Below are 26,121 nucleotides of genomic sequence, written 5' to 3'. Positions count from 1 at the left end.
CACCTGGAGCAGGGCAGGCCCCATACTCAAAGAGAATATCACCTACTGTAGAGAATCAACTCACCTGGTGCTGGACAGGCCCCATACTCAAAGAGAATATCACCCACTGTAGAGAATCAACTCACCTGGTGCTGGGCAGGCCCCATACTCAAAGAGAATATCACCCACTGTAGAGAATCAACTCACCTGGTGCTGGGCAGGCCCCATACTCAAAGAGAATATCACCCACTGTAGAGAATCAACACACCTGGTGCTGGGCAGGCCCCATACTCAAAGAGAATATCACCTACTGTAGAGAATCAACACACCTGGTGCTGGGCAGGCCCCATACTCAAAGAGAATATCACCCACTGTAGAGAATCAACTCACCTGGTGCTGGACAGGCCCCATACTCAAAGAGAATATCACCCACTGTAGAGAATCAACTCACCTGGTGCTGGGCAGGCTCCATACTCAAAGAGAATATCATCCACAGCAATGTCTGCTGCTGTCATCTGTCCCACCACAGCTTGGAGTACAACCTGGAAACACACAAACCAGTATCATGAAATACTGCTAGGTTTTGGTAACATGATATCATAAGTTTCCAGCTACATGTACCACACATACGAAAAAATATATAATCTGGACTAGCAAGAGAGGAAAAGTGACTTCATATCATTTTTGGCCATTATGCTTTAAGACTTGCAGTGAAACAATATTGGTGTTCTTCCACATACAAAAGCCCTGTTAGGCATCAAGTCTTATAAAAAAACATTGTAATAAATCCAATGCAAAAGGGAGAAGTCATTACTCATATACATGTACATGTACCTAGCAGGTATGATCTGGGTTAGTACACTACATCAAAAAATGAAAGTGCTCAATTTCAATCTAAGTTGGTTCTAGTTGATGAATATATTCCACTTTAGATTGTTTGTATGTTAAAGTACATGAAGGAGCACCAGCTGTGCTGCCCTACTTTGGCAAAAGGAAGCAAGTGACAAAAGTGAAATTTCTCGTAAAAGAACAAAATGTGTCTGTCATTTACACTGACGTCACTGGACTATCATGATGTCTTATCTAATATATCTCTTAGTACGATGAGTGTTTCTGCATGAAATTTGGCCTGGAAGAAGAGCTCATTATGTGAATTATGAAAACATCAATAACTCAAATTCGGATGGTATGTCACTTGTTTCCTTTTGCCAAAGTAGGGCAGTGTGGCTTTGCTAGGGTTTTTGATTAACACCTTGCCTCATAACTTTACATTCCACAGACCACTAATTTCAATTTACATCAAGTTACTGGCTATGACAACACTGGGGCACATGAACTCCACTTTGTCAACAGTATAGCTGAAAACTGGTTACACCCAATCCCCCCCCCCCCCCCAAGAAATACATACTGAAGTAGAAGAGATCCTGTGAATCACATCAAGAAGTATGTCATATTCAATACAAAATAACATCCAATCAATAAGCGCCTCATACACTGTAAATTCAGCAAGTGCAAAACTACTCAATACATGCAACAGTCTTTTCTTTTTATGCATCCATTCATAATTTTTTGTTTTCGTTTGTATGTTTGCTTTCCAAGGGGCAGGGGGTGCTTGATATGTGGGTAATTCCATGAAGTTGGGGCACAAAGTGTGACATTTTAGCATTTCATAACTCAATACTAATTATGCTATACATTGTTTATAGGCTTTACATTTGTATTGAGACCATACATTTTCCTGGAAATTTTGTGCCATTCAGACTCAATTTTGATGAAGTTATTAAAACGATATGTAACGGTGTCCTGTAGCATCGTGACGTGTCCATGTAGCATCGTGATAGTTAAAATCTGGTCCTAAAAGACAAATTGATGCAATTAGCTTGACCAAAATTTGATATAATATGCATAATTACTGATTAGTCAGATAGCTAAATATCAAAGGACAAGTTCACCTTCATAAACATAAGGATTGAGAGAAAGTAGCAATATTAGTAGAGCACATCATTGAAAGTTTGAGGAAAATCAGACAATCCGTTGAAAAGTTATGAATTTTTGAAGTTTTTGTGCAGTACCCGCTGGACGAGAAGACTACTGCAGTGTTTGAATAACTTAGATGTCACATGCGTACAACAATATAAGGAAAATATAAAGAGAATTTCACAAAATTCCATCTTTTGAAAAAAGTACACATTCCCCTGACTCGTTACCGACAAATGTTATGGGTAATATTATTCCCCCTGCCTTTAGAAAGAGGCAAGTCAAGTGCTCTTTTATTATGCGAAAAAAGTGAAAATATGTTGAATTTTCTTTTACATTTTCTTTATACTGTTGTACGCATATGACTCACAAGCTGCAGTAGTCTCCTCATCCAGCGGCTCCAACACAAAAATTAAAAAAATTCGTAACTTTTGCATCGATTGTCCAATTTTCCTCAAACTTTCACTGATGTGTTCTACTAATATTGTTGCATTTTCTCAATCCTTATGTTTATGAAGGTGAACTTGTCCTTTAACTCTCCTTTCCACAGTTTTACTTTTGCAAGAAAATTACACAATGTGTCACTATGCTACGCGGTGTCCACCAAATGTCACAAAAAAGGACACCGCATAGCATCGTGATACATTTTGTAATTTTCTTTTAGAATTAAAAGCTCTTTACAGGAAATTTGAGATATTTAGCTATCTCATTCATATCTTGTAAATATGCATATTGCATCAGATTTTGGTCAAGCTGATTGCTATAATTTACCTCTTAGGACCAAATTTTAAAATATCACGATGCTACATGGACACGTCACGATGCTACAGGACACTGTTACATATTGTTTAATAACTTCATCAAAATTGAGTCTGAATGGCACAAAATTTCCAGGAAAATGTGTGGCCTCAATGCAAATGTAAAGCCTACAAACAATAAATGTATAGCATAATTGATATTGAGTTATGCTGAAATGTACTTTTTAAATATCACGATGCTACATGGACGTTGCCCCAACTTTATGGAATTACCCACGTACATTGTATACAAGACACAACATGTACTTATCAATGCCATTGTACGGCAGGTTGATTGCAAGGGGAAGGGGGCAACACACAGATGATGATTGTGAATGATCAAACTGTGCACAATCATGTATTGTAAGGCCTCATCCTTTCGTTGCTGATGCTATATACATCTCTGTCAAGGGCACTGAGAAGACACTGTGCCTACAGGAATCACTCAACCAATGATTACAGGAACCATGTTTTAACTCTATGGGGAATTACAATATACTGTAAAACCAAAGAAGATTCATGTGCATTCAAAATTTTGCATGCATTTTGATTCCACAATATTGAAATGCATGCAGAAGTTCTTGTCTACACTATATGTATTGAATGCTAGTGGAAATTTGCAAAAATGTCATGCTTCGATAAAGGCTGTGGGTTTCAATTCGTGAATATTTTTGGTTTTACAGTATTGGAATTGAAAGGTGAACATAAAGTTTTTTTCATACCTGGAAAGTTGCATTAGACTTGACCGTCACTGTAGCATACTGCCATGAAGCTCCCTGAGAACCTGGCGTGGATGACCAATAGGGGCCAATGAGGGCGCCATTGACAGATTCCCACACTGCGATGTACCCTGCGTCCACGTAGTCATCAATGTGGTACCAGAACTTCATGCAGTCTCCCTCCTGGGTGGCGTCAAACGAAGGGCTGTACACCAGGGCCTGGTCGCCAGGGTAACGCTGTGCAGAGGCTACATCAGCAAACAGCAAGTAACCTGCGGAGGGCAGAAAAGGGATGTACAAATGTAAATGGAATCTAGTTGAACAACATTGATCAAATTTCAAAAATCCTGCACACCAAATCAACTGATATCAAAAGAAAAGAAATAGACCTATTTCACCATACATGTACTTCTTTTCTGGGTTTTTTTTCTTTTGTTGTTGTTGTTTTTTTCAATTTTGGCAAAACCGCAACCCATGCTGACATCTAAATGAAGGTTTATTATTATTCTCACAGGAGACAATTATTTTTTTCCTCCCTAATACTAATGCTTTGAAATCATACAGAATTGGAAAATTTCTCACAATTCTATCCTGACAACTTCCAGTAAACAAGAACAATCACAGTGATTTAAAGTGTTACACAGGTTTCAGAAAGTAAAACAGGCAATACAAAACATCTCCTGATAGCAAATCAACATGTAAGCCCCCGCCACATATAAACACGGATCCTCAAGGGTCTACACGATGATCCTGGGAGTTCCAGGATAGTTTCACCCTGGATGGAGCGTCAACGAGCGTTGATGACTGTACACATGGTATCAAAATGGCAGCTACACGGATAAGGCTGGAATAGCACGGCATCTACATGGCGCTTACACGGACCATCACGGCAGCTACGCGGTGGCCACATGGACCATCTATGATTGCTCTACCAACACGGCAGTCCCCGGATGACCCCGGGTGTTTTTGACATCCAAAAGTTGCCGTGTTGACCTCCCGGATGTCCAAGGATGCCCAAGGCATCAACACCGATCTCTCCCCGCATCACCCTGCATCAGATGCGAGGTGATCCGGGATGTCGATGTGACTGGGACTATAGATACTGTGCTTCTGTCAAGAGAGGGCGATATTACAGTGTCACATGACAGCATAAAATTGTACCTGTAGAGGTTCCAGTGGTGTGGTCACCCAGTGGGGTGCCATGGGGAACGTCCAGCGCTCGGACTCTCAGCCAATCAAAATCATCCAGACTAGTCTCCTGTGTCCAGCCACAAATACTGCTTTCAAAGTCACAAGTTCCTGCAAAAATAAGATTTGAAATGGCATGACAAACACCAGTATTTCATGACTGAAGTGACCACTCTGTAGAACGAAAAGTTGAAACTAGTTTTCCTCCTAATCCTACTATTGTTATAATTATTGCTATTTCTGTTGGTGCTGGTATTATTTAATTATCACTAATTTTGTGGGGAAATTCTGAAAGACATATCAATCTTGAATTTCCTTGAACTCAGAATAACATCTACATATTTTGGCCACATTGATGAGATAATGTGGTTTTTTTTTTTCTGTTTACCTCAAGATGTCACATATCCAAAACCTATGGAACAACCACCATTGAAACCTTTATTTTGCACAATATATGTATATCAAAATTAATGGCAATGGGAAAACATATTATGTGGATTGATTTTATTCTACATGACCATGTCCAAGAGGGAAATGGTTAGTATTTCACCGGAATGGCAAACAGTAGTTTGCTCTGTGCTTGTAAACGTTAAGATCTTATATGGTTTCACAACAAAGGGAACATTTTCATAAAATTTGCATTCACGACAATCTGCAACAGAGGAGGGATTAAGATGCATAATGTCACAAATAATCAGGGCCTGGGATGGGGGATGGGGAGGACAGTAGCCTGGAAAGTCCCTGCATACATCCCTGTTTAGAAACACAAGAAGATGATAGTACAATTTCTTACTTGATGGGGGACAGTTTCCACTATGATAGGAGATGTCATCTACAGCGATGTCACTCTCAAACGATGATCCGATGATGCCCTCAAAGACAAACTGAGGAAGTGACAAAGTAGAATGTGAGATTGTATCAGAGCTTCTATTGCAAACCAAAGAATTGTGCCACTAATGTGATTTTTAATCCTTCTCCAGGTACCTGAACTATCTCCAACTGGGCCTGACAATTTAACACTTACCCTTACCCTGCAGGACGAAAGTAGTTTTTGTTAACTTATATTGTACAATAGATACACAAAAAAGTCTTGCAAAACATAAAAATATATGAAGATATGAATATGGTAAAAACAAACAAGTTGGAAGCATTGGATAAGAGAACATTGTGTTACACATGAATCATTGCAGCTCAGCTCTGTATGATGAGGTACAACTAGAGTAGCTGTTGTCTTAGGAAGTGCACAACGATAGCAAAAACCCCTAGATACAATGTACATGTACATGAATCTCATTGTACATGACATATGACATACAATGTATCGTCACCTGAAAGTTTTGTCCACTGGAGTCTACACTGATGGCTGCTGGATTCCATACATTCCCAAAGTCAGACGGCCCCCGGCTGAAAATGGTCTGTTCCGCTCCATTCTCGTCCAGGACGTTGACCTTCAGTGTTCCCATGGTGCCACCATACATGTGGTAGTAGAATTCAAGACACATTCCAGCAGACCCCGTCGTGTTCTGGGATGGTGAGACTAGACGAGCAGTATCTCCAGGCAAACGGGGACTAGACGCCTCAGTGAAGATATAAAATCCTTTGAAAAACAACAGAAATATATATATATATATATATATATATATATATATATATATATATATATATATATATATACAGGTGTATACTGTATGTACTCTGAATATAAGCAGTGTACACAGATATTAACTGCTCATACACAGTGTAGGACAAAAAATTCTACAGGTAGAAGTTGTACTTTGTAAGGCACCTTGCATTGTACATGTCTGGGTGTAGAGATTGAAGACTATAGTGGAGATAGAATCATGCAGATACCAGAGTTCAGTCATTTTTCTGACCTGACACTTTACATGGTAATCATCTTGGTGTCAGTTGTAAAAAACTGTGAAGACATACATCACCCTGATAATATCACATGATAGAGCAGCAGCAGTACAATTTTCTGTCGGTGGTAAGAATGAAGCTTAAAAAAAAAAAAGCTTAAATCGTTTGTGTGCTTGTGTGCTTTGAACCCTGATTGGCACAGAAAATGCCACATACACTGTCCAAATTCCCTGGCACAGAAAGGAGTGACTAATATTCACCACAGTTCTGTAGACACAGAATTACTCACAGTGACAAGTGAATTTTACACTGCACTTCTGTCAACTCTACAACATCATATAACATCACCACAGGAACCCAGGTTTTTCTCTTTGATTTCAGAATTCTTAGGAAGCTAATTTGCAAATGTTCCCAATATCCCCCAGTAAATCTCAAATTCAATAAAAAGATTATTTCAAACTGGCAATGGCTTGTAACTCAACAAGGCAAAAACAGAACTGAATATTCTGGAAAAAAGTTAAGCTAAAAAAAAAAAAAAACTAAAATAAAAAGACAAAACTTGATATCAGAATGGATAAATGAGGACACACCTGAACCAGAGGTGTGGTCACCGCTAGGACCGGTGTTGACGGAGGACGTTGGCCCCTGGAGGCGTGACCAGGCAAAGTCCGACGAGGGGTCCTGGGTGTAGCGGCAGAAGTTGATCTCAAAGTCACATGACGCTGAACCTGTGTTGACACTCGGGACTGCTGAGGCAGGGAGAGCTGGGTGATAAAAATAGACAATGTTGTTTAGAAGTTGATACGTTCATTTGTTAAACAAAGAAACTTTAACAAAGATACTTCCAATGTATAAGTCTCCTTGCATAACCTTTTCATCATATTATTATTTGTTGAGGACGGGCTTAATTTGCTACAACACACAAACATTTTCCATAGACACTTGCCCACGTATACTCGGGACTTGTCCTCAATGGGTTAATGGTGCGCTTCAAATTTTTAGTCAAATGCCTCCAAGATACAGTAAGTACTTTGCACGCTGGCATAATATGAATCCTTGTTTCAATATTCATCTCTTTCTTTTGTGCACTACACCTCTTGCCCTACAATTCTGCATAGACTTCCCTATAACCGCTGCAGACATGGAGAGGAATGAAACAGCAAGATGTATGCATTTCATTGATCAATACAATCCTAATACTGCATTAGATGCATGCACAGCTGGTTATTCAATATGAAAACAAAACAAAACAAAACAAAAAGATATCCAGGGTCAAATTGACAGATCATAAAAGTATGCTAATATCAAGGCACATTAATCAGCAGCTATGACTGGTAACTATTCTGTACAGTTTTGCTCCAGAGCCACTTATCCATATATATGACCATGATGCACAAGTTGTCCTGTAAGTAATTTTTTTTCTTTCTAAAATAAACAATGTCTGTAAAAAAGAGACCTACATTAACTCAATTCACAATTGTGGAGATCTTACTATCACAGCTTCCCTCTGTGAGAACTATGTCATCTATTGATGTATCTCCATAGGGAACGGATGTCAAGACAGCCACCAAGTAGACCTGTGTGTGTCAAAGGTCAACAGCAATCAGATCATTATGTTACATAGAATCACAGCAGGCTTGAACAAATATTCTTTGGTGTTATCTAACACTGTAGGATTCTTTAAGAATGCCGAGGTCTTAGTGTAAGTGAGCACACCTATTTGGTACCAAAATAAGTCTTGATATTTTAGAGTGATGAAGTCATCGAAAAAAAAAAAAAAAGAATTACAGAAGTTAGATGGAGAGTATTTCGAGTTAAAAATATGACGTACAGGTAATTTACATACAAAAACTGTTCCTGAACAAAGAAAAATTGATATTCAATTTATATAAGAAAATTAATTATTACCAGATCTCAAATACTTTCTAATAGATGCAGCGCATGTAGACAAACAAAAGCTAAAGAGCATCTTAACAATTGTGTGAGACTTCATATTCAGCTTGGCTAGTGTGCATGGTGATGGTTGTCATGGAAACTCAATTCAGGCTCTCACAGAATAAAAAAACCCATCAAGTTTGTGTTCTCCATGGCACAGCATCTTATGTTATCAACTAAATAATCTCCTGATTAACCTGTTCCCTCTCAAACTGAAATTGCCATAGACTTAAAACAGGCACCATACATATGTTGGTTTGCATTGGCCAAGGGTTAACACACCTCATTAATGGCATCAAAGTCCACAGTGACCTGCCCATACAGCCAGGTGTTCTGGTCAACATTCTGCTGACCGCTCAGTGACCAGAGGATCTCGCTAGAAAGGAGGGCTGCACCTGTCGTCCCGTAGACCAGCAGCTGACCGGTGTCCACTCCAAACATCATATACCAGAAGCCAAGGCAGCGCTGACCGGTGAGATCAGGGGAGCTCAGGAAGAGGTGTGCCACCTCACTGGCTAGCCGTGGTGAGGAAGCCTCTATGAACATGTAGGAGCCTGCAGTGGGAAGATAGAACATTTGTATATGATATACTGACTTTGCTATAACACACATTTGCCATAGACACCTGCCTGAGTATTCTCGGGACTCGTCTTCAATGGGTTAAGAAAACTCAGGCACAACTGAGCACCAAAAAGTGTAGGGCATGATTACACAGTAACTGTTTTAGATAGTGAAAGATCAAACTTCTTTACATGAAAACTCCTTGACAGTAGTATTTGTAGTTGTGTTCCAGTGAGTAAGATACTGTGACCATATCTGCTATAGGTTCTGAGGGCTAACCACTGATCTTGGCACCTAAATGCACATTGAACGCTCTCTGAAAGAAGGTCAGTTGAGTTTTTCCTGCAGATGATATCATTCCTGGTGCTTCACGGAAAAACTGTCATCTCTTACTTGTCACACAAACAATGAAGCCATACTCACAGTTCATACTCATGCTAGTTAAAGATATATGTGAATATAAGAATATAGCTATATCAAAAGCTAATACATGTAGAATATCTAATGTCATCATTTCATAATAAATTGAATTATTTCAGTCTCAGCTTATTAAGTATGTAATTCAAAGCAGGTGTTTGTTTCTTACCAGAGTAGGAATACTGCATGCAGATAAAAAGATACGATTGCTTTATTGATTGTTGCACACAATGTATGCGTGTGTGTGTGTGTGTGTGTGTGTGTGTGTGTGTGTGTGTGTGTGTGTGTGTGTGCGTGTGTGTATGTGATTTTTTTTTAATTGCTCTAGTGTCTTGGGTGTGGCAAATTAAGACCTACCAAAGGAGGTTCCAAGGGTGTGGTCAACATTGGGACCGGTTCCTGTGCTGGGCGTGGTCCCTTGTAGTCTCAGCCAATCAAAGTCATCTCCATCCACATTCTTCCACATACACATGCTGGACTCGAAGTCACAGGATCCTGATGATAAAAGGAGCAGGTAACAAATAGAGAGAATTTGTCTCTTTACATCATGACCCAAGCTCCAGTACAGTTACATATTTCAGTAAGAACATATTTTTCAGTGCTACATACATAACATGGAAACTTTCGCGGTGTTGAAATATTTCGCGCAACCAGAAACTAGCGCAAAAATAAAAGCACACAAATATTTTTGCTTGCCACATATGTTCCTGTAGTTGATGTCTTGATTCCGCGGGATTAAAAACACACGAAACTTATCTTATCCGGCTGAGCGCAAAATATTCGTAGTGCGAAAATATCCACTTGTACAGTATCTATATCTACCAACTTTCCTATATCTCTTTCTATTATCTACCAACTTTGCTATATCTCTTTCTATTATCTACCAACTTTGCTATATCTCTATTATCTACCAACTCTCCTATATCTCTTTCTATTATCTACCAACTTTCCTATATCTCTTTCTATTATCTACCAACTTTCCTATATCTCTTTCTATTATCTACCAACTTTCCTATATCTCATTCTATTATCTACCAACTTTCCTATATCTCTTTCTATTATCTACCAACTTTCCTATATCTCTTTCTATTATCTACCAACTTTCCTATATCTCTTTCTATTATCTACCAACTTTCCTATATCTCTTTCTATTATCTACCAACTTTCCTATATCTCTTTCTATTATCTACCAACTTTCCTATATCTCTTTCTATTATCTACCAACTTTCCTATATCTCTTTCTATTATCTACCAACTTTCCTATATCTCTTTCTATTATCTACCAACTTTCCTATATCTCTTTCTATTATCTACCAACTTTCCTATATCTCTTTCTATTATCTACCAACTTTCCTATATCTCTTTCTATTATCTGTCCGTCTGTCAGCCTGTTTGTTGTTTATCTTTCTATCCATCCATCCAACCATCCATCCAACGATTCATCCATATTACATCTACAAATCTATCTACCTATCATATTACCTACACATGTATCTGGATCAATATCTTCATAATTATTGTTGTTGTTGTTCAACAACAATAATTATGAAGATATTGTTCCTGTAGTTGATGTCTTGATTCCGCGGGATTAAAAACACACGAAACTTATCTTATCCGGCTGAGCGCAAAATATTCGTAGCGCGAAAATATCCACTTGTACAGTATCTATATCTACCAACTTTCCTATATCTCTTTCTATTATCTACCAACTTTGCTATATCTCTTTCTATTATCTACCAACTTTGCTATATATCTATTATCTACCAACTCTCCTATATCTCTTTCTATTATCTACCAACTTTCCTATATCTCTTTCTATTATCTACCAACTTTCCTATATCTCATTCTATTATCTACCAACTTTCCTATATCTCTTTCTATTATCTACCAACTCTCCTATATCTCTTTCTATTATCTACCAACTTTCCTATATCTCTTTCTATTATCTACCAACTTTCCTATATCTCTTTCTATTATCTACCAACTTTCCTATATCTCATTCTATTATCTACCAACTTTCCTATATCTCTTTCTATTATCTACCAACTTTCCTATATCTCTTTCTATTATCTACCAACTTTCCTATATCTCTTTCTATTATCTACCAACTTTCCTATATCTCTTTCTATTATCTACCAACTTTCCTATATCTCTTTCTATTATCTACCAACTTTCCTATATCTCTTTCTATTATCTACCAACTTTCCTATATCTCTTTCTATTATCTACCAACTTTCCTATATCTCTTTCTATTATCTACCAACTTTCCTATATCTCTTTCTATTATCTACCAACTTTCCTATATCTCTTTCTATTATCTACCAACTTTCCTATATCTCTTTCTATTATCTACCAACTTTCCTATATCTCTTTCTATTATCTACCAACTTTCCTATATCTCTTTCTATTATCTGTCCGTCTGTCAGCCTGTTTGTTGTTTATCTTTCTATCCATCCATCCAACCATCCATCCAACGATTCATCCATATTACATCTACAAATCTATCTACCTATCATATTACCTACACATGTATCTGGATCAATATCTTCATAATTATTGTTGTTGTTGTTCAACAACAATAATTATGAAGATATTGTTCCTGTAGTTGATGTCTTGATTCCGCGGGATTAAAAACACACGAAACTTATCTTATCCGGCTGAGCGCAAAATATTCGTAGCGCGAAAATATCCACTTGTACAGTATCTATATCTACCAACTTTCCTATATCTCTTTCTATTATCTACCAACTTTGCTATATCTCTTTCTATTATCTACCAACTTTGCTATATATCTATTATCTACCAACTCTCCTATATCTCTTTCTATTATCTACCAACTTTCCTATATCTCTTTCTATTATCTACCAACTTTCCTAAATCTCATTCTATTATCTACCAACTTTCCTATATCTCTTTCTATTATCTACCAACTTTCCTATATCTCTTTCTATTATCTACCAACTTTCCTATATCTCTTTCTATTATCTACCAACTTTCCTATATCTCATTCTATTATCTACCAACTTTCCTATATCTCTTTCTATTATCTACCAACTTTCCTATATCTCTTTCTATTATCTACCAACTTTCCTATATCTCTTTCTATTATCTACCAACTTTCCTATATCTCTTTCTATTATCTACCAACTTTCCTATATCTCTTTCTATTATCTACCAACTTTCCTATATCTCTTTCTATTATCTACCAACTTTCCTATATCTCTTTCTATTATCTACCAACTTTCCTATATCTCTTTCTATTATCTACCAACTTTCCTATATCTCTTTCTATTATCTACCAACTTTCCTATATCTCTTTCTATTATCTACCAACTTTCCTATATCTCTTTCTATTATCTACCAACTTTCCTATATCTCTTTCTATTATCTACCAACTTTCCTATATCTCTTTCTATTATCTGTCCGTCTGTCAGCCTGTCTGTTGTTTATCTTTCTATCCATCCATCCAACCATCCATCCAACGATTCATCCATATTACATCTACAAATCTATCTACCTATCATATTACCTACACATGTATCTGGATCAATATCTTCATAATTAGGGTTCAATTAGCGGTGTACAACTACATGCATGAGGGGAGGGGGTTAGATAGCATGTCTCTTACTAGTCATGATGATGATGATGATGATGACAGCATTTGTAAAGCACCATATATCTGTTATAGAAACATTCAAAGGCGCAGACTTCTCCAAGAGAGTTAGCAATGGAATGCCTGGTGAAAAATGTGAGTTTTGAGTGAGGCTTTGAAATTCACATGAGATTTCATGAAATCTACTTTCCAATTAAATTTCTCCCACAAGTTACTCAAATCCCTATAGATTTGATTACATTACAGCCCCCCAGGTTTGTGTAGGGAACAAGATAATATGGATTGCACAGAGCAATACAATGTGCAGCTCATTTGCATGATCCAAATTTGGCACTTACAGGAGGAAATTGCTAGACTCACATATGGGGAGTTTTAATGAATTCCTCACCTATGGCACCACATGGTGATAACTGGTAGTCAACATCATCTATTGCAATGTCACTCCTGGGACCCGAGCCTACCATGGCCTCAAACACCAGACGGAAGACGGCGGAGCTGGAGACATTGACGGAGGCAAAGAACCAAGTGTCACCGAGGTCAGAGGTTGACTGAGTCCACAGAGGCTGTGGGTCTCCTTCAAGCTGCCATGAGTCAATACACACGAGCAATCAGTTCCGATGGGTTGTACACACCATGCATGAATTACATGGTAGCTTTTAAATATAATTATATCGCACATAAGTATGTTTGATCGATGGGATTACTTGACTTTGGAACACGCGATTGAGAGATGTTTTTCTCCTGTAACATCCATGCCATGGTACTATTACATATGCGGTACACTTTTTTGGTTACCACTTGTTACCATACCCGCGATTGCAAACGATATAAGGTATTGCTTGCATCTATCAGCCACGCGGGTAGCTACCAAGTTCTAGTGGCACACATCCATGCACATCGCACAATTATCAGTATTACTTGTTCTTGTCTTCGATCTAACGTTAGTCTCGTTCATTTGACTGCCGCAGACTGTGTTGTAATATTCAGCACGATTAAAAAACAAAACTCTGTGTAGTTGATGGAATACATTTTGGTCAAATCTCAAGTTTGTCAGTCGATGTGGGATATAAAGCAAATAATCATCTCCTATTTTTGGGGTAATGAATACAATCTAACATCTCCTCGTTGATCCTTAAGGTGTCTATCAACCCTCGCCTTCGGCTTGACCTAATAGACACCTCACGGATCACCACGTCAATGTTAAATTGTACCAATGCCCTCATAGTCGATGATTATTTGCTTACTATTCATTTGTTCGATTGTTTGTTTGTTTGTCTTTATTTCCTGCCTGACAAGATGGCTGGATAACCCATATTTTGCTGCACTAGCTGGTCTTCCACAGGGTCCAGTTCTATGTACTTTTTAAGCCCTTTTTCTTTCTCTCTTTCTTTCTTTCTTTCTTTCTTTCTTTCTTTCTTTCTTTCTTTCTTCTTTCTTTCTTTCTTTCTTTCTTTGTCTATCTATTCATTCATTCATTCATTTCTTTATCTACTTAGCCCCATCAGTAATTGTTCTTCTTAAATATTTTTTTTCTTTTTATGCATAATGCACACATGAAAGCAATTATAAAATGGGTTCAAGAATGTAGCCAATCAGAAGCACTAAAATGAGCCATGTGTGCGTCCTTGATTTTCTTACGAACATGCACAGCCATGCAAAAAGTGTGCAACAAGAAAGCATAACAGCAGGGCGTGTTATCCTATGGGACATTATAGAGAAAGCATATTAAACTGCACGGTCACTGACGTCACAATGAATACTTTAGCAATTCGCACTCAATCAGTTGTCACAAGTGCATCGCGCACTACTATACATGCTCTCAATCACAAAATGGGGGTGGCAATGAAAATGTAACATTGATTACAAAGAAATTACAATTATCTGGGAAACATTGGCCAACTGTATGTTTCTAAGTGTTTCCTGGCCTGCTTGCCATAACTGTGAAATGAAAGGAAAGAACACACACAGCTGTCAAAGAGTACGTGATATTGAGGAATAGAACTCGTTTTGATGTACTCACCATGACACTAAGTGCACCCATTTGGTCACCAAACATGTGGTAGAAGAACGTCCAGCAGAACTCCGTCTCACCCGTAGTCGCCGGGTCGAAGTACGGCGTCACAAGTCTTGCTGTTTTCCCTGGCTGCTGAGTAGCAGCATTGATGTACACGTAATGTCCTGGAGAAAAAAAAATCAGGACAAAACATAATGTTAGATATTGACTGGTTGTTTGTACATTGCCTGGATGTATGTAGATTGACTGGTTGTTTGTATATTGACTGGATTTCTGTATAATAATATATTGACCAGTTGTCTGAATATTGACTGGCTTTACGTATATTGACTGGTTGTCAGTACGATTATCAACTGCTTCATATTTGACTGTTTGTCTGCAGCAACACAGACAGAACAGACATACAAAAGGGTAGTGGTATAGTACAGCTTTTTCTGTTTGTTTGTGTGTGTGCGTGTGTGTGTTTGTATTCTTCATAGGCAAGGTATAATAAAATGTAAAATTGAAGGAAATCAATAAATATCACGGAAAAACAACAAAAAAGTACTGTACATATCCTTTACTTAAGCTGGAGATGTGGTGATTTGCTTTAGTATTAATGTAAATGCCTGTACTTATACAAGTTGTTACTCAAAACTACTGTAAAAGTGGACATTTTTGTGGTGTTGAAATTTTTGAGCATTTCACGCAACCAGAAACTAGTGCAAAAATAAAAGCATGTGAATATTTTTGCTTGCTATATGTTCCTGCACTTACCATCTTGATTCGGCAGAATTAAAACCATGCGAAACTCTTCTTACCGGGTTGAGCGCAAAAAATCACGCAAAAATATCCACTTTTACAGTAGTACTATGTCCATATTTTTTTTTTAATGGATGGCATATCCTGATTCACACGTTTTGCATTCAAGACAAATAAATGATGTTGAAGTGCAAGATTATGATAAATTTTCACACTCCAACCTCTTGCACATTGTAAGATTGTTTGACTTAGACCCCCTATCACAAACAAGGATTAAACCCCTACATTATTTGGCAGGTAAAAATACAACACATACAAGATAAACAAGGAAAAGTAGAAATTACGAGGTGCGTAATATATGTCCCCGCCGGAAGTAGCATTTAGTAGCAAAATGTACAATATAGGTAAAAAGATCAAGGTCAAAGGTCAAAGAAGTCAAAGGTCAAAATTCTATGTAGAAGTTTTGAAGCCCTCACCTAGTGCCATCACATAAAGCAAACGGAATCGAAATCGGGTTAGAAATAGCGAAGGAGTAGCATTTTGTAGCCAATGTACAATATAGGTAAAAAATCAAGGTCAAAGGTCAAAGAAGTCAAAGGTCAAAATTCTGTGTAGAAGTTTTGAAGCCCTCACCTCGTGCCATCACATAAAGCAAATGGAATCAAAATCGGGTTAGAAATGGTGAAGGAGTAGCATTTGATAGCAAAATGTACAATACAGGTCAAAAATGAAGGTCAGAGGTCAAAGAAGTCAAAGGTCAAAATTCTGTGTAGAAGTTTTGAAGCCCTCACCTAGTGCCATCACTTAAAGCAAACGGAATTGAAATCGGGTTACAAATGGCAAAGGAGTAGCATTTTGTAGCAAAATGTACAATATAGGTCAAAAATCAAGGTCAAAGGTCAAAGAAGTCAAAGGTCAAAATTCTGTGTAGGAGGTTTGAAGCCCTAACCTAGTGCCATCACATAAAGCAAACGAAATCGAAATCGGGTTAGAAATGGCGAAGGAGTAGCATTTTGTAGGCAATGTACAATATAGGTCAAAAATCAAGGTCAAAGGTCAAAGAAGTCAAAGGTCAAAATTCTGTGTAGAAGTTTTGAAGCCCTCACCTAGTGCCATCATATAAAGCAAACGGAATCAAAATCGGGTTAGAAATGGCGAAGGAGTAGCATTTTGAAGCAAAATGTACAATATAGGTCAAAGGTCAAGGTCAAAGGTCACAACTGAAATTCTGTGTAGAAGTTTCAAAGCTCCCATGTAGTGCTATCATATAAAGCAAACAGAATCAAAATCGGGTTAGAAATGGCGAAGGAGTAGCATTTTGAACATTTTGATCACACACGGACGCACAGACGGACGGACGGACGGACGGACGCTACGACAGACGGACGGACGGACAGACAGACAGACGGACGGACACACAGACACACACACGTACGGAGCCCATTTCATAGTCCCCTGCTCGAACTCGTTCGGCGGGGACAAAAAACTAAAAGAACATAAGAATGGTTTGTAGTTGCCTGTTTGGCTTACCATAGGCTGTTCCCATGGTAACATCCACAGAGGGTCCAGTGTATGGCGTCGCTGTCGATCCAGCTGTCCAACTCCAATCAAAGTCATCCGTTGTGTCCTGTGCATAGCCACAGAGTGAGGAGTCCTCAAAGCCACATGTATGGAAACCTGCAGTCACAAACAGATGGGTATTCAATCATATGTGAACAAAACCAACAAAAAGTCACACATGCTGATTATACACGATGACTCAAAACAGGTAATCAGTCTTTAGTTGTTGCTTTTTTTATTTTCTGAAAGAGTAATTCTTCTTGTATATAATTATTTGAAAATTTGGAATCAAAGAACACATGGAAAATTGTATTAATCTTGCTGCTTTTCTGGAATGCTTTTTTTTTTTGGGGGGGGGGTAGAATTGTGTGATTAGGTATGTCTTATACAATTGTAGGTCCCTTGGATGGACTGTGAAATACAGACAGGTTGTGATCAAAATGTACAACTTTAGACTCTAACATAATTCTAAATTTTCATATATTTCACATTACTTGAGGATACTTTTTTTTTTCTGTGTTGTAAGGGTATGAGAGGGACAATTCAAAAATATAGAGAACTCCCCTGTAGCATCTTTTTGACATCTTCATATCAGACAAACACAAATCAAGTCTGTGCAGTGCAGGGCACTGTTGCATATACATGTTTCTAGGCCAAAGTAATTTGTGAGATGTGGACGACTTAATTAGCATACCACTTCACAATCAAAAGATTAACCCGTTGAGGACGAGTCCCGAGTATACTCATGCAGGTGTCTGAGGGAAATGCATGTTATAGCAAAATCAGCCCGTCCTTGACGAGTTAAAAGAGATTCCTTTTTCTCATTGCTCCACACAGAAGGCAACTTCACCTAGACTTTGGATGATATTATTCTGATGCAAATCAAAATCTTTTATTTTTTTCGGGGAAGATGGGAGCTGAAATCAGGGGTACCCTTCTGCAAATGAACATCATATCTTACCTGGGCAGTCTCCATTTGTGATGAAAATGTCATCCAGGGCGATGTCACTGTCAAAGTTGGTTCCCGTCACTCCCTCAAACACAAACTGTGCATAAAAACATGTGACACTGGTGTTTAAGAGATCAGCAAACATACACATACAAGGAAAAAAACAAAATAATGAATTTTATCAACAAGTCTTCAGAACTCTTGAAATAAACAGTAAAGAGAGATGTACTGTATAAGCCAAGTATACTGGCTCTTTTATTCCTCATACCAAACAATGCTGTTTGTTTGCATTCTTTTTTCTGTCCCATTTGCTTTTTCCTCACTTGTAAAAAAGAGAGAAAAAAAAAGGAATATGAGACAATTCTGGCTAATGACTGTCACTGCAAGGCAATACAAGAACAAATGATACATTGTATGCTCCAGTTATCATATTTTCAACAATTATCATATTTGTTGTGAAGTTTAATGCTTTTCTGAATTCAAGTTGACTTACAGTGAGTATAGTGCTTTTTACACATACAAAAGGGGTCTGAGCTTTCGATCCTACCAGAATCTTTGTAAGAGGCAAAATGACACACAGGTAGGGAAAGCACTCACATAATAGACTACACACAACAAGCAGTTTCAGGAGGGCTATAGGGACACAGAACAATGAAAACAAAAGGGATGGGTTAAAAGTCAAAGGCAGGGAGCCAAACAGGTAAGGAAGGGGATTAAAGCAAGGGGGTGAATGGACAAAAGGCAGAGGTGTGCTAGTGATCATGGGGGGGGGGGGGGGGGGGGGGGGCAACCTGTCAAGGATAAAGATGAATAGGGAGGCAACATCAAACAAGATAAGGAACAACAGAAGGATAAAGAATGGGGGGGGGGGGGCTGAACAAGCAGCAGGCCCTACACCTGGTGTACAAAGATGTGGCAACTAATTAAAGTGAGAGCCAACCAATAAATGCAAAGTATATAACATGTCAATATGTATATTTTAAGTAATCTTTTTTATAAAATGGGTTCAAGAATGTAGCCAATAGGAAGCGCTGAAATGAGTCACGTGTGCTTTGGTTACTCAGTCCCATTGCACTGCGTGTTAAATCCTATTGCCGATCGTCTGTGCGCGCGGCGGCTCCTTTGAATTGCATGCATACGCGCTGTCAATCCTGTAAACAACTTCTAGTTCGGGCTGCCGGCCGCCGGCCTTTCTTCCCTTGTGCATAACATGTGTGGCGTACGTATACTCTTATACGTACAGTACAGTAGACCACGCGTTGTGGGACCGAACACATACATGGAGTCACTTTGAAGGGCAAATCCAACGATTTAGCAGGTTAATTCTCACGCCGTTTTCAAAGTATGTTGTCTAGTAGGCCTATATGAGGAGTCTATCCAAGTCTTTAAGGTAAAGGGTGCATATTCTATGTAAAATAAGTAAGTTTTCATGCGGGAACTAAGTGTCCGGAAACCCAACCCCCCATCATACTTATATGTGCGGGATTTCCGAGTGCGACGTGCGTAAATGTTTGGGACGAACATCTTCGGACTTCTTGACCCACAAACGTGCGTGAAAAACGCAGAAAAATGCTGTTAGTTTTCGAATTTTCGACCCATTTTATAAAACAAATGATGCACAGGATTATTTCGTGGCGTTTAACGCACTCTATCCTGTGCATCATTTGTATAATATCATATAATTGCATGTGTTGTTGAGCATTAGCCATGATCAATATCATGATCATACATGATACTCGCTTACATATGCCCCCTGATTTTCAACATGGCCATCAATCAAAAACAATGTGTATTGGTGCATAAATCATTTGAGAAAAGTTCACAAGTTGGCAAGCCATTGACTGAGTCAAGTTTGTAAATGTGACATGCAAAAGCTTATGACACTTTTACTATTTTTTTTTTTTTTTTTGTTATGGAGAGGAATTGTAACTTAGCCCGTTGAGGGCGGACTGATTTTGCTATAACACACATTTCCCATAGACACCTGCCCGAGTATTCTTGGGACTCATCTTCAATGGGTTAAACGTATCTTACCTTGTAGTCAGTAGTGGGGATGAATTCCACCTGGGCATTGTACCACTTCCTAGAGAGGGAGCCACTGCGAGACCATAGGACCGGACCGAGGCTGGACCCAACCTTGGCGTACACACTCAGCGTCCCCATGTCGGCCCCCCACATGTGGTACCAGAACTGAGCACAAATCTTCCCCACAGAGGCAGGGATCAGTGCAGATTCAAGCCGGGCTATGTTGTTGAAGTTATTGGAGGCCTCGGTGTAGATATAGAATCCTGCGACTGAAAGGAATGAAATACAAAGAGCTCATAGCCTTTAAACACCACCTCTAATACTCAAAGGGTAATAATTTCAGCATATTTCAGACCACGTAATACAGAACAAGATAATCAAAATGTGAAAAATTTATCGAATGAGTGTCTTACTGTGTGTTGAATTGTTCTATGATTTGTGGTTTATGGATTGTTTTGGCAATAACAACCAACACAAACTCTTCCATTCTCAACTTCTGGTTTCTCACATATTTCATTTTTTTCTATTGAAAATCTTGATTCACGCAAAACTAGACTCACTGAAGATATGCCAAGCCACACAATGTGCTCTCTGAGTACTAAATACAAATGTTCTAGTTTATATAATATTTGAGAATAGAGTCAGAATTTCATTTCGTATTGAATAGTTTGATTTTATTGCAATCTCAGTTAACACATAACCAAATTTGCCCTTTCTACATAGACCTAATTTTTCCATCATGTTCTTCTAAATTTTGGGAACACACTGAAGGGAAAAAAAAAACTTAAACAAACCTACAACTGCATAACAAATGTTGCTAGAGAGCTTGATTTCTGGTGATATTTTTTCCAAGTGACACCCATCACCATCAGAGTTAAACTAAAAACTTTGTAAGTCAGCTTTTGAAGAGGTCATCTCTCTTGTACCTGTTCCCAGGGTGTGGTCAGTGGCTGGTCCAGTGTAAGTGGACGTGGTCTCCCCAGAGTTCCTGGTCCAATCAAAGCCGTCGTCTGTGGCCTGGGTGAAGGTACAGAAGCCCGCCTCAAAGTCACAGCTGTACACACTGGGACCTGTAAGATACAAACATTCATTTCTTAGTGTCATCAGCATAAAGGAGAGGTAAAAAATGCTTTCTATAATAAGCCTGCAGAACACTGTCAAATTTTATTGTGAAATGGAGACATATGCATAAGAAACATCTGAAATACCACTATGATTAGACAATTTCAAAAGTGAAATATCGCCCAAAGAGGTTCACCAACAGTGTTGCAATCTCAGAGTATCTGAACATGGTTGCTACATAATCACTGCTGCATAATTGATTTCAAATCGGGTCATAGTAGTATCCATTGAGCTTCTGTCTAGAAAGAAACGCATGCAGTTTGTTGGGAAAGACTACTGCAAGGGCACAAGTGACCATCACATTATATTTTTACCTTTCTACCATTGAAAATCACAGTTTAGATTTGAACACAAAAGGCTCCAAGTCAACTCAGTATCCTGGCAATAAGTCACTCCAGCCAGGATAAGTTTCTTTGTAAATCCTTGTGATGTATTGCATGCAAATTCCAAATAGTGGAAGATGAATTTAGATTCCCTCTATGAACTATGTTTGACCTCTCTAGCCCATATCTAACCAAGATACTGAAATCCTCATAGACTTTTTATGCTAATACAAGATTTACAAGCCTCATATTAGATGTCATGATTTCAATAATGACAGATGTCAAAACCACACTCACATCTTCAAGTTACTTTCACTATGCACATTGCACTGATTGTAAATACCAGTTGTGTCACATTCTTTTTGTTTCAGCTTAGCAACTTTGGTTCCTGCCAATAATCAAAATATCACATTAATCCCATGATGTCCCTTAGATTGCCAAACTAAAGAGAATAGAGTAGTCTCTGTGAAATAAACTTTCCTGTTGTTTAGCAAGGCTCTTATTGATTGCATGAAAAACAACACTATACAATTCTTTATTATACAGAAGAAATCATTATTCATGCTGGTATAAGAGGAGTCATTCAGTAAACAAAACAGTCATTCCACAGAATATTTTCAACAAATGAAGCAATTCCAATGCTGTCAATACAGATACTCTACAGATTCATACCAAGCCTTCAAAGTGACAAAAGTGTGATTTCAAACCTACTAGGTGATGGCGTGGACAACGGCAGTCCTGTCCCTGTGTCTAGAGTGGTCAATGAGGGCGGTCTTGGATCAGCCTGAGGTGGTAGGACTAAAGAGTGGATGTAAAGCACAGACAAAATATAATGTTAGATTTCTGTGCTTTGAGTGCCAAGTGGCTCAAAAAACCTTAGCATTCTACAAAATGTCCAAAGTGCTTGGCACAGAAAGGCTAAAACTCACCTCCACAATAAGACTCCACAAACATGAGGTCATCCAGCGCAATGTCTCCCTCAAAACCTTGTCCAACAATCCCTTCAAATACAACCTAAAATGTCAACAAACAAACAAAACAAAAGAAAAATTGATACTACAATACAACCAAATATTTGCATAAATCTCACCAATATGATGTCCATTGCAATGCTGGATTGCAAATATACTACTAATTACGAAAATTTCTGTCAAAGTTTGGCAGTTTGTTTAAGGCAGTTGCCATGTTGAGCAATATGTCAAACATTGATGCTGAAGTCAATCCGCTTTTGTTATGTATCTGAGACAATAAATCATTATCTGTCTCATCTGATCATGTAATCCTATGACAGAGGTTTTAAAAAACAAAAACAAATACTAGCAACTGGAAAAATAGGTTCCAGATAATTGGTTCTTTGCTTGCAAAATCATGTTATGACCAAGAAATTTGGACAAAGGATAGATAAAAACACAATGTCAAATACAGATGAACCTCTCGTATCCGGACAAGTCGGGACTGGGGCTCATCCGGATAAGGGATTTGGCTGGATACGGGAGACTCAATGCTTTATACATGTACATATAATACATACACATGTACTGATGTAGCCCATTGTAGTACCACATGTAGTAATGTGTATACTGCAACCTTTTCATTGTTACATTTGGGGATGTTTGGGAATGTTAAAATGTCTGAAGGTAAGCAATTTGGAAGGAAATTTTAATGTATGTTAATCATGTTGGAAGTAATAATGTAATTCATGAGTGTTTGTGTAGGAGTTCTCAAGGAGTTGGGAATCCCGCTTTTCTCCCATAATTATTAAAAAAAAATCACAGCGAGATTGCGTCCGTATAATAGAGAGATCCGAATAAAGGGAGGCCGGATAAGAGAGGTTCTACTGTATATATATATTTTTTAAACAAATGAGTTATCAATGACTGAAAGACATAAAGACTCACGTAGTAATTCACAGAGCTGATGATTGGTACTTGTCCCTCAGACCAGCGATCTCCTACATTGACACCATAGATCCAGAGGTCAGAGGTCACGCTGCCCTCTACGGTCTCGAGGTAGATATGGAGCGAGCCGATCTGAGTGCCATACATGTGATACCAGAATCGCAGACACCTGCCTCCAGAGGGCGTGGCACTAAATGCCTGGCTGCGGAGGCGGGCCGCATCATTAAACACCTGGGGTGACGACGTCTCGATGAAAACAAATGTACCTGGAGCAGAAACGGTAGCTTTAATGACACTGACTCATTGATTTTTACACTGCCAAAACTATACCCTGATTTAATCTTTAGTTAACCATAACCAAAGAATGATACCTTCTGATCAGTAGAATAAAAAACAAAAAAATCCTCTGATAATTAGAAACAAAAACCCCTCCGCTAATAAAAAACAAAAATCCCTTTACTATCAAAAAACAAAAATCCCTCTAATGATAATAACAAAAAATCCTTCTAAGGTGTAAGAATTCATCTGTCAGATACCTATCAATCAAACTTTTGGATCCTTAATGGCATCAATGGCATGGAAATTTCCTGATTCTGACTGTATCTCAAAATACAACAATGTACAATTTGCTGCTGTAATTTATGATCTATTTTACATTCCAATATCTATTCTTAAATGATATCTACACAGTCCAGAGAGCATGAGAATGCTCATCAATATTAAACATGGACATGAGTAGGATCAGAATTAAGCCTTTCCTAAAACAAAAAGGTGCCACGAAAAATTTCCCTACCACAAAACTTCCACTTTTATAGTGTCATGTTCACAATTTTCCTCAATTACACACTGTGGAAGGAATACAAGCACACAGGTGAAGAACTGGAGCCACAAGAGTTACCTAAGGCTGTTCCCAGGGTGTGGTCTACAGAGGGACCTGTTCCTATGCTTGGTGTGCCACCTGAACCCAAGATCCAGTCAAACATATCCCCAGTGGGGTCATTGGTCCAGGTACAGAAGCCAGATTCAAAGTCACAGTCACCTATAGACAGTAGAGATGTGGGGACAGAACGGAATTATCACGTTGCCAAAACTCTCCACTAAGCACATGACAAGACCTAAGGTCAGTAGCACTAGTGATGAGCTACTTGTATGGCCAACATTTGTAAGCCACCTGTCAACTCTTGAAAGGCACAGAATTAAGTACCTGATATGGCATCATGTACTTCGTCTGACATATTGCAGATTCATATGAGGCTCTCAATAACATCTCAGGGTTTGTTGGATGCCAAATGATCTTGTTAGATACTAAAGTGAAACAAAATCTATCCACGCTGAATTTGTACAATGAGTTTTCTATTCATATCATACGAAAAACATAGAATCAACTGATTTCAAAACTGGACTTTTGTGTTACTATATATGTAGGAACAAAACTTGTTGAAGTTATCAAAATTGGCAATAAGAGGATTCTTACATGTACCTTTAATAGCTTAATCTTCTTTGCACTCACAAGTATAAGTGAGATTTCAAGCTTTAAAAGTTAGGGTGATGAAATGGTGACTACTATGTATGTTCCTTGAAGATATACATAGTTTGTAATGATAAGAAACATTCAACTGCTCCAATAACAATGAAAGTCTTCCTCCAAGACAACACATTTATAGTGTTTTTGTACAGTGTATATTTCAGTGAATAATACTGCTAAAACAAATATCCATTGCACTCAGCCAGATCAGGCAATAACGCCCTCACACAATCTACTGCAATCCTAGTCTTAGATTCATACCAGGTGTAAGGCAGGATCCTGCATACATGTCAATGTCGTCGAGCGCGATGTTGCCAAGGGCGCCATCACCGACTGTCGCCTCAAAGTAAACTTGGAAGTCGTCATTGATGGCCAGAGGAACTCGGGCCACGTTCCACTGGTCACCAAGCTGACCACTCAATGTGAAGTAGGGGGATGATAGCAAACCACCAACCTAGTATTACAAAGGACATTCAGAAAAAGTATTATACAGTCAAACCTGTCTATAGCGGCCACCCGAGGGATACGGATAAAGTGGCCGTTATAGACAGGTGGCCGCTATAGACAGGTAATCCAACTTTGTGTGCATTGCCTACATGTACATGTATCATCGTTGTATATACATGTACATTTATGTGTGTACGTATGCACACGTGTGTATCATGCATATCTAGAACAATGCCGGTGTTTATGAAATTGTTGCACAGTAGGCCTACACTAGATGTAGCATGTGCACAGTCATGAATTAGTGCATTATTGTGACTGAATAAGTGATGAATGCAACGGTGGCGATCACTGAATGTTGCCCAGAAATGACTGGCACGGCTAAAAAGCAGAATTATCAGCTCGGCTACGGCTCCATCGGGTTTTTGGCCGCTATAGACAGGTTAAAATCTACCGCGGGAAACAAAATTTGTG

At 38.5% G+C, this 26,121-nt stretch overlaps 1 protein-coding gene across 1 annotated transcript in view; it reads right to left on the bottom strand.

Moving 5' to 3' along the window:
- Positions 1-3,469: 3,469 nt before the first annotated feature.
- The window catches only part of LOC139718795 (MAM and LDL-receptor class A domain-containing protein 1-like), a 40,477-nt gene continuing 17,825 nt past the window's right edge, over positions 3,470-26,121 (bottom strand). The window contains exons 14-32 of the mRNA XM_071630259.1: positions 25,465-25,657; positions 24,577-24,717; positions 23,679-23,944; positions 22,710-22,794; positions 22,492-22,578; positions 21,262-21,405; positions 20,345-20,604; positions 18,323-18,407; positions 17,332-17,478; positions 15,067-15,224; positions 13,435-13,627; positions 9,791-9,928; positions 8,738-9,009; positions 8,013-8,097; positions 7,111-7,284; positions 5,989-6,197; positions 5,454-5,544; positions 4,634-4,771; positions 3,470-3,744 (exon numbers count right to left, since the gene is read on the bottom strand). Coding sequence (XP_071486360.1) covers positions 3,470-3,744; positions 4,634-4,771; positions 5,454-5,544; positions 5,989-6,197; positions 7,111-7,284; positions 8,013-8,097; positions 8,738-9,009; positions 9,791-9,928; positions 13,435-13,627; positions 15,067-15,224; positions 17,332-17,478; positions 18,323-18,407; positions 20,345-20,604; positions 21,262-21,405; positions 22,492-22,578; positions 22,710-22,794; positions 23,679-23,944; positions 24,577-24,717; positions 25,465-25,657 — 3,141 coding nt within the window. The remainder of the gene's footprint in view (positions 3,745-4,633; positions 4,772-5,453; positions 5,545-5,988; positions 6,198-7,110; positions 7,285-8,012; positions 8,098-8,737; positions 9,010-9,790; positions 9,929-13,434; positions 13,628-15,066; positions 15,225-17,331; positions 17,479-18,322; positions 18,408-20,344; positions 20,605-21,261; positions 21,406-22,491; positions 22,579-22,709; positions 22,795-23,678; positions 23,945-24,576; positions 24,718-25,464; positions 25,658-26,121) is intronic.

The sequence above is a fragment of the Diadema antillarum genome, unplaced genomic scaffold (genome assembly GCF_040938485.1).
Source record: "Diadema antillarum isolate AM-2024a unplaced genomic scaffold, OU_Dant_1.0 scf00000099, whole genome shotgun sequence".
In the NCBI taxonomy this organism is placed as follows: domain Eukaryota; kingdom Metazoa; phylum Echinodermata; class Echinoidea; order Diadematoida; family Diadematidae; genus Diadema; species Diadema antillarum.
The sequence above is the reverse complement of the archived record's forward strand: the minus strand, read 5'-3'. Positions and strand labels throughout refer to the sequence as shown.